Source organism: Ambystoma mexicanum, chromosome 3p (assembly GCF_040938575.1).
Source record: "Ambystoma mexicanum isolate Mex_15411 chromosome 3p, UKY_AmexF1_1, whole genome shotgun sequence".
NCBI classification, from domain to species: Eukaryota; Metazoa; Chordata; class Amphibia; order Caudata; family Ambystomatidae; genus Ambystoma; species Ambystoma mexicanum.
Genome location: NC_090925.1, coordinates 864,222,333 through 864,236,369, shown reverse-complemented (window position 1 = coordinate 864,236,369; position 14,037 = coordinate 864,222,333). Strand labels below are relative to the sequence as shown.

General features: G+C 42.8%; 1 protein-coding gene across 3 annotated transcripts in view; it reads right to left on the bottom strand.

Moving 5' to 3' along the window:
• Positions 1-3,044: 3,044 nt before the first annotated feature.
• Positions 3,045-14,037, bottom strand: part of PAGR1 (PAXIP1 associated glutamate rich protein 1) — a 245,088-nt gene continuing 234,095 nt past the window's right edge. For all 3 annotated transcript variants that reach the window (XM_069652024.1, XM_069652027.1, XM_069652025.1), the window contains 2 exons: positions 9,019-9,104; positions 3,045-4,990 (listed from right to left, as the gene is read on the bottom strand). In XM_069652024.1, coding sequence (XP_069508125.1) covers positions 4,791-4,990; positions 9,019-9,104 — 286 coding nt within the window. In that variant the 3' untranslated portion in view covers positions 3,045-4,790. The remainder of the gene's footprint in view (positions 4,991-9,018; positions 9,105-14,037) is intronic.

The following is a 14,037-nucleotide window of genomic DNA, read 5'->3' as shown; positions in this document are numbered from 1 at the left end:
CGAGACCTCTCTGGAGTTGGTGCTGGTCAGCTGCAGAGGTCGTCAGTTTGTCAGTGGGCTGCACTTTTTGTAGGGGTCATGGCTCCAACGATGTTCTGTGGAATGGCTTCCGGGGCCCTCCTCCTATACAGGATTTGGACTGGAAGCTCACCAAGTCCACCAATGGTAAGGATCTACACCATTCAAACTGGCAGTGGATATCCATTCATGATAGCCACTAGTCTAACATTCTGCCCAGCAACAGCCATTCAGGCACCACGATGTGGACTGGGAGCCAGACAGTCCCAGCCCCTACAGCCGACCCCACACAGGCCACCCCTATGCTCGCAACATCAGCAGCTTTCCCCGGGAAAGGGCATTCCATATAAGGCGATTCCGGGCCTGGGAGGGCAGGAAGAAGCCCAAAGAACAAATTGTCCAAAGGACAGACAAACATCTTATGGCACGGCCATCTTAGAGTGCTAGCCACTCTAAGTAGCCTTTTTCAGCAAATTCTAAAGTGTACGAGTAAAAGGTTAAAAGAACAATAGGAAAATATCCGCTGCTACCTATCCATCCTGGACACAATGAATTTGTAACCCAAAAGTTACAAAAGAAAAAGATAAGGATACAAAGTATCCTAACCGCACTTCACTTTAAGGTGTTGTGTGCAGTTGTAAAAATACAAGAAATCTAAAGAGAGACATAGTCTCTCAGCACTGATAGTATTATGGATGGGTCACTCGCCCCATAAAAATAAGCAGAAAGCAGGAGAAGTAAAGCAGAAGGCTTTACTTACCTCCACAAAAGGTTTGGAGTCAAAACAAAGCAAAAATAAAGGATGTCCCATAGAAGGAGGAAAGCAGCAAAAACTATTTTTGGAAGTAATTTGAAAAAGAAAGGCATGCTTGAACCTGGGAAAAAGTGACCTGTGAATATCTGTCTCTCTTCTCGGTAAACATCGGCAATCGCTTTGAGGCACACTGCTCAACCCACCACAAATTAGCAGCAAGATTTGACTGCCCTAGACTGATGGGCATTTGATCCTCCAGGCAGCCCAATTTCTAATCTTGCCGTCCCCACTTTCAGCTGGCCCCAAAGGACCCTTCTGTCCTGGCAAACAACTCTTCCTAATGTGCACACCAGAAATAGATATATTCTTCAATTTGTAGCACACAGCTGACATACCCTGAACATAAAAAATATATATTTCTAGTGCAAGGTGGCCCTTGTGCTAAATAGGAGTTTTTAAATTTCTAGTCTGGGGCAGGCTTAGTACCAGAAATTGAAAAATAGTGACAATGGTATTTTTAACATTTCCAGTGTAGGCCAGGGAGGGTTCCTTGAGCCACGCTAGAAATCAAAAAAATATTATTACCATTTGCCTCCAACATCCATTGGGTGCCTGACTAGGTTGACGCAGGGCAGCCTAACATATTTATGGTCTTTAGAAGATGGCAGAAAGCCCTTCTCACAAGTCCCTTATGCTTCAACATTTAAGGCACAATAGTGAAAAATGTGGAGGCACAGAACTAAGAATGACTACATACTAAATTTACAAACAAAAAATCCCATGAATGAGAACTTTTGTGCATTAATAAAAGGTGACACGAACGCAGGCAATATAGGAGCAAAGTACCCTGTAATTTTAGAACAAGAATAGTCCAGACACTTTGCGCTTATGCATCAAAATCGATAGTTTCAAAATAAAAACTATTTAAATTGAACCACAAACAATCCAAAGGAATTTTTAGATACGTATTTAATATATTAACATATTAGTAATCAAAGTCTAAATGATACAGTACTCAAGCTGACAGCATATTGTGGTCAGCAATAGTCCAATATCATTGGTATATCAAAGGTTTATACAATACTTCATTGTCAGGCCTATTTGGATAAGCAATAGTCTAAAAACCAGTCAACGTCTAAATGATACAGTACTCGATTGTCAAGCCTATTTTAATAAGCATAAACCAAAACCAACAATAACTCTTAGACAGCACGTGCCAGTGTTTCACCCTCCTGGGCTTTGTCTAGGTATCATCCAAAATTATGGATGCAATCTACACAAATCAAAAGTTAAAGATGCATTCTACACAGGTACATTCAACATATTTTGGTTGACTAAACTCCTTTCCATGTGTTTGAAGATAGTTATCTACACCAACGGGGTCATCATGGCGCTAACTGGGAGGCAGACAAACTTGCTCTCAAGGCAAATTCAAAAGTGGACAAGATAGGCTATCTAATGTTTTAGAGCCAATGGTAGTGGACTATTTGCTGACCACAATAGGCTCTCAACTTGAAGACTGTATCCTTTAGACTTTGATTACTAATATGTTAATATATCATATACTGATCTAAAAATTCCTTTGGATTGTTTGCGGTTCAATTTAAGTAGTGTTTATTTTGAAACAATCGATTTTGATCCCCAAGCGCAAAGTGTCTGGACTATTCTTGTTATAAGGGTATACACAATAGTTGGTTGTAGTGTTCCAAATTCTAGACCACTGCTGCTGCAGGGGACGCATTTAGGAAACCATTTTGTGTACGGGCAAATAGTTTCCCTTTTAGGGGAGTGCAGCGGCCCTTGTTTTAGCACCCCGTTATTTTAACTGTGTCTGTCCAGCAAGGCGGACAGACAGAATAAAGGCTATAGAATGACATTTTGTGGGAGGAGTCATTATTTACATCACAACAGTCAACTGACAAATGTAGTTCTGGTTATTTCCATCAAAGTTGAAACAAAAACAAACACTGACAATTTGACTCAGCCTCCAAAGAGGCTCTGTACTTGTCTGTTTTACTTACTAAAATACAACAACCTCCCTCCCACCCCCAAAAATAAAAGATAACAGAAAAACAAGTGTCTGGCCGTTGTTGCCACCTTTGCTGCTGTGTTGATATGTTCAGGCCAGAGGTATCAGCATTGGATGCCACAAAGAGGAGCTTTACTATTGCGTTACTTGATCAGAAAAGAGGTTGCATGATTAAAACAGGATTTTCAAACATAGTACCTGCTAGGCAAAAAGAAAGTATACCTTGCAATAAAAATATACACGTTTATTAAAATTAAAACACATTTATTTTTTTAAAAACCTAGTTAACAATGAAATACATTTTCCTCTCTGAAAAATGATTTTACTTCCAAAGTAGCGAGTGAAACGTTGCCAACTCAAGATCTTATCAGCAGCCCGATTCTATTGAAGGAAGACAAAGACTGTCTTGACTCTCAAGGCACGGCCTCGACTAAAGTTGGAGAGACAGCAAAGAGCCGTGCGACCATGTTCAATGTCATCTCTATATGCCAAGAGACACTTTACTACACCATGGTCATGACTAGAAAAGACAAAAAGCACCTTTTATTTAAAACCGTTCACACACAGAAATTTTGATCTGAATTAAGATACAAATACAGAGAAGGGTTAATGTCAGGGACTGATTTCATTATTCCAGGTTAACATCGAAACACAGGGGACAGGTATTTCAGGGGATGATTTCATTCCTCCAGGTTATAACAAACACAAAGGATAATTAATGTCAGGGGCCGATTTCATTATTCCAGGTTAACATAGCAACACAAGGGAAAGGTATTTCAGGGGCCAATTTCATTCCTCCAGGTTAATACACAAACACAAATGACAGTTAATGTCAGGGGCCGATTTAATTCCTCCAGGTTAATACGCAAACACAAAGGACAGTTAATGTCAGGGACCGATTTCATTATTCCAGGTTAACACAGGGGACAGGTATTTCAGGGGCCAATTTCATTCCTCCAGGTTATAATAAACACAAAGCATAATTAATGTCAGGGACCGATTTCATTCCTCCAGGTTAACATAGAAACACAGGGGAAAGGTATTTCAGGGGCCGATTTCATTTCTCCAGGTTAACACACAAACACAAAGGACAATTAATGTCAGGGACCGATTTCATTATTCCAGGTTAACATCGAAACACAGGGGACAGGTATTTCAGGGGATGATTTAATTCCTCCAGGTTATAAAAAACACAAATGCCAATTAATGTCAGGGACCGATTTCATTCCTCCAGGTTAACATAGAAACACAAGGGACAGGTATTTCAGGGGCCGATTTCATTCCTCCAGGTTAACACACAAACACAAAGGACAATTAATGTCAGGGACCGATTTCATTATTCCAGGTTAACATCGAAAACACAGGGGACAGGTATTTCAGGGGATGATTTCATTCCTCCAGGTTATAAAAAACACAAAGGACAATTAATGTCAGGGACCGATTTCATTCCTCCAGGTTAACATAGAAACACAAGGGACAGGTATTTCAGGGGCCTATTTCATTCCTCAAGGTTAACATCGAAACACAGGGGACAGTAAATATCAGGGGTCGATTTCATTCCTCCAGGTTAATACACAAAGGATAATTAATGTCAGGGACTGATTTCATTATTCTAGGTTAATATCGAAACACAGGGGACAGTAAATTTCAGGAGCCGATTTCATTCCTCCAGGTTAATACACAAACACAGGGGACAGTTAATGTCAGGGAACGGTTTCAAGGTTGAACGTGTTACAAAGTAGAATTGTTTCTTAAAAGAGGCAGGCAAGTTGCTTACCACCAAATTGAATTGCATCCTCACAGTAAAGAACAGGCGACAAGTAACAAAGCATTTGTTTGAAACAGCAACTGCTTAAATTACAATTGTTCTCTTAACAGGAGGATGGATGGGGCCAACGTATGTTTCACCCCCAGCTCAGCTGCTTTGAAGCTTTGAAATTGCCGACCACGCACAAGGGCTTCAGCTCAGATTGGGAGATGGCCTTCAGCTCAGTACTTGCGGTGACGGGGGAAAATAGCAGAATAGCGTTTAGGGGTAGTCATCTCCTTGCGGCCCTCATAATCATCGTCCATACCGAAGAGGTCACGGCCAGTCTTCATGATCTGCTCCTCTATCGTCTTGTGCCGCTTCATGTCTGACAGTACTTTGTCTAGCCGGGCCTCGCGTTTCTGGCTCTTGGTGGAGCTCCCTAGGATAAAAAAGTGTTGCAGTCAGTGCAGGAGTCACAGAGAATGCCTACTGTGGATGGCCCTATGGTCATGGCACACCAACTGTAACAGCAATTAGCACGCTGGGCGAGGGAGCCAGCCAATCAGGTGGCTAGGAACGCAGGCTGACAATACCAGTGAAAGCCCATGTCCTATGCTGCCTGATGACCGGCTCACCAATGACCAACCCGCCATTTTCCCAAACACCTGACTAGACCCCCCATATATCACTTACAGGTTCGCTGCAGCAATGGGACTCGCAGCTGCTGCTACTCCCGTCCCCGCTCCGGCCACCATGGAAATGAAAGAGGGTCTTCCTATTTCATGGCTGCCATGTTGGTAGAGTATTTTCTCTTTGTGATCGGGACCGTGCACAGAAAGAAAATACTTTCCATTAAAAAAAAAAAAAGCATTTGCACCCGCGTAGCATGCTGCACGGGTGCTAATGGCGATAAGTCCCATGGTGGCTGGGCCCACCCTGTGGGTAACGGCCTGCCACTCTCGGGCCCCTAACTTGGGCGGTGGGCTGTTATCCACAGGGTAGGGTCCGCCACCTGGGGGCAAATTGCCTCATTAAAGCACAATGCTGAACTTAGAAGGAAGCATAGCCGGATTCTAGAGCTTCATTAGTATTCATCTAAAAGATGACATGAGCTCACTTTTACTTTTATATGGCACTTTAATATTTAGGCACACACGCCGTTTAGCATGTTAGCAAATGAGAGGACAGGCCAATCGAGTTGCTCAGAACGCTGGATGAATCCACGGTTTCAAATCCAGGTTCTGAGCACACTGTGCACTGCTCTCATCAGACCGCAATGCTGCTCTAGCTGGCCCCCACACTCTTCTGCACTGGGACTCCGACCCTAGCTCAAAGACACCGCTCCTCATCTGTCCTACTGCCATGGCTTACCGCCTGCTCACACACTCCCTGGCCTGCCATATAAATGGAAGATGGGCTCCAAACGAAGCCCAAGCTGTGGGTTTCCATGGTAGCCCTTTTAAGAGTACGTTTTGTGTGTGTAAATCAAAGGGTTTAACGCTCTCCGTGGTTTGTCCTTTTGCACACAATATTTGCTCTTAAAACCCCAGGTCGAATTCCAGGGCTGCTAAAAGCAATAATACCGAGTTTGAAATGCTGTGCTGGGTGGCAATGGCTTGAGGCCCAAATTAACAGTTATGCGTGATTATAGAATGTGTTCTAGTTCAGAATTGAATTCCATTGGTAGCAGCATATGTGGGTGGCTGAACTGGAATAGCAGGGTGTGTCACAGAACAGGATTAAGATGCAATGGCAGAGCTTTGGGTTGGTCTCAGTACTGGAATAGAAAATATGCTACTGTGGTCAGGAGTGATGTGCATTGGCAGAGCTGCGCGTGTTATCCAAGCACTGGCATAAAAAGATGCGGTGCTGGAGAGTAGAATGGATGTGCTTTGGCATATTGTGTGTGAATGATAGTGCTGGAATCGCAAAAGGGACTTGATGGCAGGGTTGAAGGCATGCGCGCAATGCCATTGAGCTAATCAGCCATACTTTTCAATTAGTCAGAGAGGGGAAAGAAGCCTTTCCTGAAATCAGCGACTTACTGTGTTTGTGCAGAAAAATGTACTGGCACAAACGCAACAAAGCTTTAAAGTTGCTGGTTTAAAGAAAGGCTTCCCTCACCTCTCAGCCTAACAAAAATCAAATGGACACATAAGCCCCCTCCCCACGGATGTGTGCGAATCTTTTATGTTGTTTCACATCTGAGGGGAAGGGGCTGATGTGAACACTTTTTTTTAGGCAGAGATGTGAGGAAAGCCTTTTCTGAAACTAGGAATGCATATTAGCTCATTGTGTATGTATGTGTGCAAGCAGTGTGTATGTAATGTATGTGGGAATGAGGGAGTATGTGTGAATTAGTGTATGATGTAGGTGCGCACGTAAATGAGCGAGTGTATGGTAAATGGGATGTTAATGAGTGAATGTGTAATTGTGCGTGCCTATGGGTAATGCTCGGTTGCTACCATTTGATACTTGGGGCCCCATGCCAGACAACCCCTGGGGTAGAACAGAGGGGGCGGAGCCTCCACGTTTAACACGCCCATTTTCTACAGTGGCCCCTCCATTCACCAGTTAGCCCCCACACCCCCAAATGTAGGTTTCATTTCGCCCCTGATTGAAGGACACTGACAGAACTTTCTATGGCCCAGTACTGCAAGGACCCAGTCGCAGATGTTATGTGACAGCACTACAGTGCATCAGCAGAGTCGTGGGAAGGTACCTCTAGGAATAGAAAAAGCTTTTTCCTGTCCTTCAGGATTTACAATTAGTAGAACTCTGTTCATGGCCCGGTAGCTCTGTTAATACACCCCCGCCCCTATTGCCATGCATCAACCCCCCATTCCAATAATCGGGGGGACACATGTAGAAACCTCAGACCTGCAATGCACTAACCCTTACTATTACAGCACTGGGAACCCACTACTGCTCTGCTCATGTACCCCAAACCTACCCTGCAGCACTCCTGATACTCCAATAAAAGTTCAGTCAGCTGTTAGGCGACCTCAGTCCTGACTAGTAAAAACAAAGCTATTTCTGTGGTGAATCCATATGCAGCATTGGTGCCACTTGCCAGAGGGTGTGTTGTAAGATGTATGAACACTCCTGTACTGGATTACTAAGGTGTGCTAACAGTCAGGGCCTTGTGGAAATCCCGGCACTGTAATAGTAGTTGGTGCCGCAGTTCACAAATGAGGTGTGTGTGTGTGTGTGGCGGGATCTTGACACTAGAATAGCAGGAATCATAGCAGGAATCATAGCAGGACAGGTTTCGGTGCACTGGTGCAATTAATTAATCTTGTTTTAGTTGCTTAACACAGGAGACCAGTCTCTAAGCGGGGACCAGGATTCGAACCTGTGTTGCTTTGCACTGTCTTGCTTCCAAGAAAAACATGTAAGCCCTGAGCTATCCTCCTGGCCCTGTAATGTAGGTGGCAGAATTGGAGTAACATGGCGTATTGGTGGTCAGTATTGTGAAAACTGTGCAAGCTGTATACTACTTTCAGTACATTTTCAGTGGGTGTTACTGGATTCACGAAAAACAGACATAGTTGTGTGCGGGATTCATTGGTAGAATAATCAGATGGCGTTTCAGGCTAAGATTCGGTTGAATAAACAGAGCTGTGTGTGGGATCTTGCACTAAAACAGCAGTGATGATGCTGCTAGGAAATGGGGACAGAGCTCATTGTTAGTACTTGTTCTGGAGTAGCAAGGCTTTGGGATGGGTTAGGACAGCATTAGTAGAGCTGTGCACGCGATCAATACATGACTGCACTGCAGGACTGAAGAGCAGTGACAGTTGCATGTACACCCCAGTAATGCAATTGCAGGTTGTCTGCAGTCTACCAATAAAGATTGAGGTGCACTGGCAAACATGTGGATCCCAATACTGACATGGCGCATCAAAGGAGCTGTACAAACCTGTGTGCATTTGTGTAGCAGTGTTTTTGCAATGAGATCTTGGGCACAAGGGCAGAGCCAGGTGGGGGCCGAGCACTAGAACAGCAAGGAAGGCTGGGGTTAAGAACGGAGGTGTTGGCTAAGCTGCGTAGGGGTCCCAGAACTAGAGAGCTGCCGCTTAGGACTCTGGTATATTATTATCAAAATTGCCCGTAGATCTTTGTAATGAATAGCAAAGGCTGCTGCAACCCAGAATACAGGTGTACTGGCAGAGCTGTATAGGAGTCCCAGAACTGGAACTGCAGATAGTGCTGCAGGTCAGGTTTGAGGTAAGTTCGGCAGAGGTGTGCTTGTGAATTTTAGTTCTGTAATAACAATGATATCTAGATTAGGCTGAGTGCATCTGGATAGTGGATAACACAATTTATCACTAATTTGTTTTTCTGGCCATGTTTTTACAAATTAATTTCACAGACCCTCAAATTCCTATGACCATAGTATCAAGTATGTCCCCATATCCAGCACTTGCTCCCTTAAACTCAGATTATTCATATGTGCATACATACCCGTTCTTGGCCGGTCGATAAAGGAATTTTTAGGCGTCACTGGCTCGTCATCGATGTCGAAGTCAAATTGTGTTGGTACGTGAGGCCTGAAGAGAACAGATGAAGATGCTATAAGTCTAGTGAAAGGAATTACAAACGAAACATAGTTTGTGCACACAAACAACTGTAATGTAGATTGTACTTTAACAAATGCAAGATATTCTTAATGGGGATTGCAATGGTAGCTTGCAATGGTCTACATTTCTGGGATGTCCTTGATGCTGAACAGTTTACCAAAACATCCTTTGCATATCAACTATTGAAAAAGGAGCACTTGGCACGGTGCACAATGAGAGGGTTCTCCCGCCTGTCCCCTTGTCAGTCATTACACCATACAAGGCATCAAATAAGCAAGGACTGGGGAGGGCTGTGTTCTATAGCGATTGTCCATGTTCCAGCATTGGTGATTCCAAAGAGTGACCTGAACATTGGGGAGTTCTCAAAACGCTGAAAACGTATTACCAGCTAATATCATACTTGAAAACAAGGAACAGTTTGCACCTCTCCTGCTGAGAATCGTCAATGCCTCTTAAGGAGGGTATAGTACCAAAAGAAATAAAAAAGGTCACTATTACACCTCTGGTAAAAAAAAAGTGAGTTTGGATCCCAAGGATCCAGGTAATCTTCGCCCCATCACTAACTCGAATTTTATACTCAAAATAATGGACAGAATTGCCACATTGCAATTACAAGAATATGTAGAAAAACAGAATGCTCTACATCAACAACAATCAGGTTTTAGGGCTTCCCACAGTACCGAGACAGCTATGCTGGACCTCCAAAATCATATGTTGGGACTGATAAAGGAAAAATAGGGATTTTGATGCTGTTGGATCTCAGTGCTGCTTTTTATCTTGTAGATCATCAATTATTAGTAGAGGCACTGAGACAATGTGGGCTGTTCTGAGGTAGCTTTGGAGTAGTTAGCATCCTTTCTCACAGACCGCCAAGTTAAAGTGCACTAGGAGAATAATTTTTCAGATCCCATTGCAATCATATTCAGAGTCCCACAAGGAGCAAGTCTCTCACCTATGTTATTCGACATCTATATGCGAAGTCTGTGTGACATCCTGGTGAAAGCCAGAGTGTTTTTCACTAACTATGCGGATGATACGCAGCCTGTCATTGAACTAAAAGGATCATACTCTGAGGACAGTGAGATGATTGCAACAGTCTATAGTAAAATCAATGAATGGATGCAGAGAAACTGGATGTGTCTTAATGACACTAAAACAGACCAAGTGTGAATTTTGTGCTAAAGGGACCAGAACCGAATGAGGGAGATCCATGGTCCGAGCCCAAACAAGGGAGATCAATTGTGAACATTGTGGTAAAAGGGGTCCGAGCCTGAAGGAGGGAGACCCATGATGAACACTGGATACGAGAACTTGTGAAAGTGAAAATCCTGATATGAAAATAACTTTGGTGCTTGTTTGTTACTATAGACCATCTACAGTAAGAGGCTGTTATTGGGAAAGAGGCTTTGGCAGAAGGCCCTGACGCCTATGCTTTGAACTGTATCCTCGTGGCAGAGAAACCAGAGTGTGTGCGAAGCTCGACCATGCCGCCTTGCCCCATGCTGAAAACGTGGGGAAGGGAAGCCAACTGCTCAACAATCCTGACATATTCATTATTTTTTTTAACACTTTTCGTTTTGCATACACCATTGTCCCACACCATTTTGTATTTACAAGTAAGGATTGGCAATAGGTTTATTAGTATGGGCCCTTTTATTTTGACCGAGACTCGACTAGGACTGCGTTACTATTTGATGGTCATAGCTTGCTCACATCCTTAAAGTTAGGTTTAGATAGGCGTTGAACCAAACCATTGAAGTTCAATAAACACCCTTGAACTGTGATCACTTGTATCCGTCTTCACTGTTTGATACCATGCCTTCCTTACAGTAGCCCTCAAGAGTCACAAACTGATTTATTTAGAGATGGCACACTCACATTTAACGGGAGGTCATCTAGGTCAATATAAAACCCATGCACATATAACAAACACATTTTATTGGCCTGGAATTCATGCAGATATTAAGACCTTTGTCCAAGCATGTGAAGTGTGTAAAAAATACAGCACACATGTACCCTCTCTGGTTCCTCTGAATCCATTACCAATAATTGAGGTCCCACTTTCCTGCATTGGCATGGATATTGACGGTCCTTTGGAGACCTCAAAGTTGGGGAACAAGTACATTCTTGTTATTGTGGATTATGCTACCTGCTATCCTGAAGCCTTCCGTTTAAGGAACACCACCACTCAACAGATTCTGAAACATCCATCCCCCCAACTCCCGAGTGGGATTTCAGAGGGAAATGTAAACGGATCAGGGATCTACCTTTTTGAGTTAACTTATGGGAGAGGTAAAACAATTATTACATATTGTTACCCTAAGAACATCTGTGTATCACCCCCAAACATTTGGTTTGGTAGAAAGATTCAATAAGAGATGCTTTAGACCATACTTCCGGAAATTGGGAGAACAAGATTGAAAAAAGTGGGAACAAATTATACCATGGGCCCCATTTGCAGTTAGGCCTCGACAGGCTTTTCCTCAATTTGAGCTACTTTATGTTATGGCCAATAACCTCGGGATGCTCTTGATAGGTTACAAGAAACCTGGGAGGAAAGATAAGAGGCCCCTATTCTGCTCTCTCAAACAGCCATTAGATAAAAAGAACATATGTCGGCCGTCAGATCTCTGGTACAAACTCATATGAGCAAGGCCAAGAACACCACAAGATTGTGTGTAATAAAAAGTTAGTAACTAGATCTTTCTCAATAGGTGAAAAGGTTCTGGTCTTACTCCCTATGTCTGACAACAAATTGGTATCCTGATGGCATGGGCCTATGAGATGTTAGAACAAATGGGTCCATGTAATTATAAGGTTGCCCGACCAGACCGTCGCCTTAAGACTTTGGTTTATCATAGAAACCTTTTAAAGGAATGGAAAGAAAATCAATCAGAATCACCTATTATAATATCATCATGTTTATTACCAGAAGATGTGGAAGACAAGGCCTTGATTTCATCTGAACTTAGCAACAACCAGAAAAAAAATGTGTACGAATGAATAAGATAATTTACTGATGTGTTCCATGAGGAACCTGTGAGAGTGAAAGGTATACATCATCATGTCCGTACTCCAACCGGTAAAGTGGTACATTTAAAGCCCCATTGGCTGCCACAAGATAGGAAAGAAATTACAGCAAAAGAAATTAAAACCATATTAGAAGCCAATATCAAAGTCCTTGGTCCTTCCCCATTGTGTTAGTAGCAGAACCAGATGTTAGTTTGAGATTTTGTATAGATTTTCATAAAGTAAATGCCATCTCTGCTTTTTTGCGCCTACCTTATGCCTCGCATTGAGGAGCTGATCGATCGGTTCGGTAATGTGGTTTATCTTATGACCTTGAACCACACAAAGGGATGCTGGCAAGTACCTTTGTATGGACTTGCCAAAGAGAAAACAGCTTTTTCTACTTCTTTAGAATGGTTTCAATTTAAAGTCCTACATTTTGGGATGCATGGTGCTAGTGCAACATTTCAGAGACTTATGGATAAGATTGTACAACCATACTCAGAATATTACAGAGCCTATATTGATGATATGGTTATCCATAGTAGGACATGGGAAGATCATTTATATCACCTTTCTACTATCATGAGAGTGTTAAGAGCCGCCAGGTTAAATGGTAATCCAAACAAATGTAAACCTGCCCAATCAGCGGTAAAATATTTGGGTTTCTTTGAAGGGAATGGTACAATCCAACCACAACAAGAAAAGTTAAGAGCGGTTTTAGATACCCCTCCTCGAAAGACTAAGAAATATTTAACCGCTTTATTTGGAATTCTTTGGGTATTAGCGCAGGTTTATTCACAACTTTTCGAGTAAAACATCTAGACTAATGGATAATGTAAGGAAGGCATGGGAAGGCATGGTTATCAGAAGCACGACAGACACAAGGAGTATAATCCAAGGGTGTTTATTAAACAGTATAAGGGTGAGAAAAACGCCTACTCTAAGTCTGAATCTAAAATAGGAGCAAGCCACCACCATCAAAATAAAGAAAATGCTGTCCTAGTGCTGTTGTGTCAAAACAAAATGGCCTATACTAAAATAAATATTACCAAATCCTTCCTCTATATGACGGGTGTGGGACAATGATATAACAAAAGAGTGACTTTCAAACTGAAATGTCCAAAAGGGTCTTGATAGTTCAGGACTGCTGAACTAGTGTACTCCCTGCCTCATTTTACATCACTGGGCAAGGCAGAACAGTGGCATGACTGTGAGCACCTACTGAGTCTATAGGCATCAGGAAACAGTCTTTTCAGAAAAGGCAGGATCCCTCGAATCAATGTCTTGCTTGGCATCACAAGACTTTCTGAAGCTCTCACCATGCCAGATTCCCCTCTTGCCCAGCTTCCTCTCTTGCCCAGCTTGATCGTGATATCCCCTTCATTGGGTTCACCTTCCTCTTCACACCACTGTTCAGTCACTTTAACAAAATGTGGGATTCACTTGCCCTTGCTTTCACTTGGCATCCTTCCGTCAGGTTCATTATAGCCTTCAAATCACAATGCGGGATTCACTCCCCTTTGCTCTATCTTGGCATCCCTCCATCGGGTTCACACTTGCCTTTATAACTTTATCATAATGCGTTACTTTACAACTGTTCACTTTGTTTCCCACTTGTCAAAGACTTTCGATTTTACGAGGATTTTGCTTGCACCTTTGCATGACCACTTTGACTTTCTTTTACTTTGGTTGGCCTCCTCTAAAGCCATCTGGTATTTGCAGTCTTTCCAATGATCTTACTTTCAATCTAACAGTTTCACTCTGGGTACGGAGACTTTCGAGAAGGTAATACTCTTATTACCGGACCACTCTGTTATTCTTAGCATATGTCAGTATTAAACACATTCACAATGTTGCAGGCTTCCTGTGCGGTTTTCCATGACACGTGCAG